Raw genomic sequence first — 6,123 nt, 5'->3', positions numbered from 1 at the left:
GAGTAATGGTGTAACATAGCACGGTCCACGGGTAGACCTCATGGTAACCACTTCACCTCACCATGATCACTGTCATTCATGTGTTCTGAATCTTTGCCTCATGTTCGACACTCACAAACTTTGCCTTCCATTCCCCAAGGCTGCTAGCTCCATTGCTTTGGGAAAGTTACATCTGGTAGTTTGCCATTGCCTTGGGAAGGCCTGATTGTGGTAGTTTGCCATTGCCTTGGGAAGGCCTGATTGTGGTAGTTTGCCATTGCCTTGGGAAGGCCCGATTGTGGTAGTTTGCCATTGCCTTGGGAAGGCCTGATTGTGGTAGTTTGTCATTGCCTTACCAGTGGTAGACAGGGTGGGAATTATATGTGCGTTGTGTGTGCACCCAATGGCCCATAATGCCTTTCAGGGATCATTTACGGAATGTCTGTTTAACCTATTTTTAGCCATCACTGTCCCACACAAACAGCAGCTCGGTGGATGTTCACGTTCCTCGGTGGATGTTCACGTTCCTCGGTGGATGTTCACGTTCCTCAGTGGATGTTCATTTCGCTTTTGTTCAACACTAAGGTATGAGTACGTCGAGAGAACGATGCGCCCGTTTGTTTGTCGTGTTATCCGCTAACAAGACGAGGGGTGTCACCGTCACGACGGGTTTCAGTTTCATCGACGGGTTTCAGTTTCATCGTCATGAGATCTCGATTTAGTTAATTTCAACGATTCGAACAGAGGACCATCCGACGACACACACATACACTCACTGCTCACATACACTCACACACACGGGTGATTAATCATAACAACGATGATTTGGTGTTACCCATTAGCACACTGCATGGACTTTTCCTGTTCCGATGGAAGTATCGATCAAGGTAAATGCATGTAATACGTTACCTTCGGATGTTTAGCTGCTGTTCTTTCCCTTCGGGTGATTACCTGCTGTTCTTTCCCTTCGGGTGTTTACCTGCTGCCCTTTACCTTTGGAAGTTTATCTGCCGTTCGTTACCTTCAGTAGTTTACCTGCCGTTCATTACCTTCGTGTTTATCTGACGTTCGTTACCTTTGGAAGTTTATCTGCTGTTTGTTATCTTCGGGTGTTTTCCTGATGTTTGTTATCTTCGGGTGTTTACCTGCCGTTCATTACCTTCGGTAGTTTACCTGCTGTTCGTCCTGATTTCACAGAGTTAGAGTTTTTGAGCAGCTCCAAGCCGAGCCAGAATGCTTTACCTTCTCATCATCTCCACCTTTATGGTCCTCTGTTCAGGTAAACGCAACAAATGAACAAACTGGCAAAATAACTCTCGAACATCAGATTGGAAGGAATTGATAATTTCATCGTTGGGTTCAACAAACTGTCAATCATGTTTTGTCTTTTCTTAAGGGGAAGAAATAGGGGCCAACTATTTATTATGTATACAGAATTGAAGGAGTTAAAATGGGGTGGAAGAAGAATTTAGGATTAAAGAGATAATGAGAAGGAAAAGGAGGATGGGAGGGACATGAGTCGGAGAGAATGTTCGGGATGCATATGGGGTGAAGAGGTCAACGTGCGAGAGGCAGAGGACAAATTTTTCGCCTTTTGTGTACGAAATAAGTAGATGACTGCAGATATCTTTGAATTATTTTTGGCATTTTAACTTTAAAATTAATCCGTGCATCTGCATCCGATGTTATACATATAGGCCGACGTGCACAGACAGAGGAGGAACGGCTGTTGCGAACGTTGATGACAGGGTACCAGAAGGATCTTCGGCCAGTCCGCCATGAGAAAGATCAAGTGACCATCTTCCTCAGCGTCACCTTGTCACAGCTCATTTCTCTTGTGAGTCTTCATCTAGTCTATCATGTATTAGTCTTCATCTTGTTTCATGAAAGGGTGACTTCTCTCGAGAGGTGCATGGACCTCGCTTGCTGGCTTTTCATACCAGACATGTCCACAAACTCAAGGGTCTTCCAAAACAGAAATTGTTGTGCTCATAATCATATATATATGTTACACCATTATATATATATATATATATATATATATATATATATATATATATATATATATATATATATATATATATATATATATATATATATATATATATATATATATATATACACAGCTCTGGAAAAAATTAAGAGACCACTGCAAAATTATCAGTTTTTCTGGTTTTAAATTTATAGGTATGTGTTGGAGTAAAATGAACATTTTTTTTTTTATTCTAGAAACTACTGACAACATTTCTCCCAAATTCCGAATTAAAATATTGTCATTTAGAGCATTTATTTGCAGAAAATGACAACTGGTCAAAATAACAACAAAGATTCAGTGTTTTCAGACCTCAAATAACACAAACAAAACAAGTTCATATTCATTTTTAAACAACACAATACCAATGTTATAACTTAGGAAGAGTTCAGAAATCAATATTTTGTGGAATAACCCTGATTTTCAATCACAGCTTTCATGCGTCTTGGCATGCTCTCCACCAGTCTTTCACATTGCTGTTGGGTGACTTTATGCCACTTCTGGTGCAAAAATTCAAGCAGCTTGGCTTTGTTTGATGGCTTGTGACCATCCATCTGCCTCTTAATCACATTCCAGAGGTTTTAAATGGGGTTCAGGTCTGGAGATTGGGCTGGCCATGACAGGGTCTTGATCTGATGGTCCTCCATCCACACCTTGATTGACCTGGCTGTGTGGCATGGAGCATTGCCCTGCTGGAAAAACCAATCCTCAGACTTGGGGAACATTGTCAGAGCAGAAGGAAGCAAGTGTTCTTCCAGGACAACCTTGTACGTGGCTTGATTCATGAGTCCTTCACAAAGACAAATCTGCGAGATTCCAGCCTTGCTGAAGCACCCCCAGATCATCACCGATCCTCCACCAAATTTCACAGTGTGTGCGACACACTGTGGCTTGTAGGCCTTTCCAGGTCTCCCTATAACCATTAGACGACCAGGTGTTAGGCAAAGCTGAAAATTGGACTCATCAGAGAAGATGACCTCACTCCAGTCTTCTACGGTCCAATCCTTATGGACTTTTGCAAACCTCAGCCTGGCTCTTCTTTGCTTCTCATTGATGAAGGGTTTTTTCTAGCTTTGCACGACTTCAGCCCTGCCCCTCAGAGCCTGTTTCGAACTGTCCTCACCGTGCACATAACCCAAGCTGCCGTTTGCCATTCTTTTTGAAGGTCATTTGATGTCATCCTACGGTTGTTGAGTGACATTCGAACGAGTTGGCGGTCATCCCGGTCAGTGGAAAGTCGTTTTTGCCCTCTGGCAGTCTGTAGATTTGTTGTCCCCAATGTCTGCTGCTTGACCTTGTTCTTATGAACCGCCGTCTTTGAAATTTTAAGGATGGAAGCAACGTGACGCTCACTGTATCCCTCTGCAAGTAAAGCCAGAATTGAACCCTTCTTTTCCTCACTCAAAGCTTTTCTTTTCAACTCTTTTGGCATGGTCAATAGTTATTTTTTTGATTCCAATTACTTTTGAGGTACAACTAGCACTGTTTTTGCCAATCAGCTGGTCCTATTCAAGAGGATAGTGATGACCACAGCAGTGGTTTTTATACTTTTCCTTGTTAAATAAGATTTGGTTCAGGTGATCACCGAATCAGTACCTCACTAAATAGAATGAGGTGTGCCTGTGTTGGAATTCAACAGACAATGGAATGGAATGGCTGCCATATATGTGGAGATGCTCATTAAAATTTTTTTGGAGTGGTCTCTTATTTTTTTTCCAGAGCTGTGTATGTATATATATATATTTATATATATTATATATATATATATATATATATATATATATATATATATATGTATATATATATATATGTGTATATATATATATATGTATACAGAGATGCCAACTTTTGGAAATCAGAATTAGGGAGGATTTTTAACCGACACCAAATAATGTGCGCGAAGCGCACATCTCGAGCGCGGAGCGCTCGACCCTTGCGGCGGGGTCCAGGGCCCGCCTTAGGGCCCTGGAAGCTCTGGGGTTCTAGACGCTCTCTAGTGCCCTCTGAGCCCTATTTTGGAGCATTTAACATGTTAAGAATTCCCACTTTTTGAACAAAAAAGGGGAAAATTGTGCACTTTTTAATGTTACATGTATGTTAATATTAGTAAGTTAGGGGACAATCAAAGATTAACAAAAAGCACAAAAGAAGCAATATTTTTCTTACCTTACTGGCTGGTACTACTGCTGCTTGCTTTTTCCATGGCAGCTTTGCTGAGTGACAGCTGTGTGGCTCTTTTAGCCCTTCTGATTATGTCTTTGCTGTATTCTCTCTGGTAGCAAGGGGTGCTATGAGCTAGTTTTCAATTAAGAGAGCTTCCAGGGTTTTGACACTCAAATTGGGACGAAATTCAGTATGATTCTTCCGTACAAGACTGAGTGCCCGCTCACATGATGCGTTCGAATGAGGAATGACCAAGATTCCCTTCATCACTTTGCTCAAATTAGGATACTTCTTGGCACCAGTGCAGGGATCTGTGAGCTGTGAAATCCGATGCCACTGCTCATCCACTCTCACTGTCTCAGTAGCAATTGTAGCTATGGAGGCGTCTGCCTGGTAGTGAGCGAATTCACTCTCAAGACTGTCTATGTCACTATCACCGCCACTGAACAGACAGGGGAATTTCTTGATGAAAAACTCCACACAGTCAAACCCCACTTCTTGGTGTAGCTTAACATCCAGCACCTGAGCATGCTTGGCTAATTCATCATCTAGCGGCCAGGTTTTGAAGATGTAATTGCAGGCTTTCACATAATATGAGCGAACTGCACTGAAGAAACCTTGGATGTCTGACTCACTCAGAGTGAAGGTGGATTTCTTGAGACTCCTTTGTTCCCTTATATACAGTTTGGCATCGTTCCCAATCATGAGGTCCTCATCATTCTTCTGATGATTTCTGTCAGAGAAGGGTACATTTACCAGAGGAACCGATGACACCGATGGTTTCAAAAACCGTACGAAGATATCTTTCAGAAGACCATTCAATTCTCCGTGCAGGAGATGAATACAGGGTTCGTCTCTTTGGAGCAGAAGATTCCCCTTCTCAAAAAGCTTGTTAGCATATCAAAGGAAGAAACAATAGAGTTTTGTTTGTGGAGACAAGAACATCCTGTTGACACGTTTTTCTCTAGATTCCTGCACAGTGTTTGAGGAAGATGCGCTTTTAGTTGTAGAACTCGTAATACACACTTAGCCGCAGGGCGATCACACTTGCGTTTACTGCCAGCAGAAGAGGTCAGACTCGTAGTACCAGATCCAATTTTACGTTTGAGGAGAGAGCTTGAGGTAGGTGCAGCCAAGGAAGAAGACCTCTGATTCGAAGGTTTTGCTGAGCTTCTATCAAGTGATTTGGCAAAAAGCAGAACTTAACTTGGGTCCTTCTTTGCCTGTAGATGGGACTATCACAGTCTTTCTCGACTCTGAAGGGATCTGCTTTGTAGATGAACGTGATGAAGGGCCGGTGATGCTACCTGCTCTCAGCATTGGTTTTGGTGCTGTCCCTGCTGTCTTCTTCGCAGCAGATACTGCAGTGGTAGTGGTGAATGCTGCTCCACTAGTGCTTGATCCTGCAGTGCCAGTACTGGCAGTAGATACAGTGCCGTCCTTCTTGCTCGTTGTTAGAGTCTTGGCTACAGTTGGTTGCATTTTTCTTCGTACTTCTTCTTTGAAGAAGAGGCGAAGTGGCTCCCACTGTTCAATCAGCCTGTCTAGGCACTGACCAAGGGACAGCCACCTTGTTGCGACATGCTTCAGAATCTTGTGTGTCGGGGCATCACAGAGTTCTTGCAGTGCTTTCACTCCTTTGACGCGTTTACTACTTTTGTCCAAGTAGTAGTAAATATCGATGAGAAAGTCATCTAATTCAATGGGTAAGGCCTGAGCCGCCTTCTTGGCCGTATTGTGCATCATATGGCAAGGGCATCCCATGATGTAGCACTCTGGATTTTGTTTGTGGATATAAGCAGCGACTCCTTTGTGCTTGCCCACCATGACAGAGGCATTATCAGCACAAAAGGAAACACAATTTCCCCACGGAATTTTCCTGTCACTGAACTCATGATCAAGCAGTTTGAAAATGTTTTCTCCAGTGGAATCTTGTTTGCACGCAGGCA

General features: G+C 42.8%; 1 protein-coding gene across 10 annotated transcripts in view; it reads left to right on the top strand.

Moving 5' to 3' along the window:
* Positions 1-367: 367 nt before the first annotated feature.
* Positions 368-6,123, top strand: part of LOC147010249 (acetylcholine receptor subunit delta-like) — a 114,212-nt gene continuing 108,456 nt past the window's right edge. For 5 of the 10 annotated variants that reach the window (XM_085862318.1, XM_085862325.1, XM_085862326.1 and 2 more), the window contains exons 1-2: positions 368-564; positions 1,177-1,258. In XM_085862318.1, coding sequence (XP_085718444.1) covers positions 383-564; positions 1,177-1,258 — 264 coding nt within the window. In that variant the 5' untranslated portion in view covers positions 368-382. Of the gene's footprint in view, positions 565-710; positions 867-1,176; positions 1,259-1,676; positions 1,817-6,123 lie in introns of those variants that run through there. The other 5 variants (XM_085862320.1, XM_085862324.1, XM_085862321.1 and 2 more) reach the window with 4 other exon arrangements.

Source organism: Eptatretus burgeri, chromosome 17 (assembly GCF_056783735.1).
Source record: "Eptatretus burgeri isolate ZD-2024b chromosome 17, Ebu_testis_v1, whole genome shotgun sequence".
Lineage (NCBI taxonomy): Eukaryota > Metazoa > Chordata > Myxini > Myxiniformes > Myxinidae > Eptatretus > Eptatretus burgeri.
Note: the sequence above shows the minus strand (reverse complement) of the source record. Positions and strands in the feature narration are given on the sequence as shown.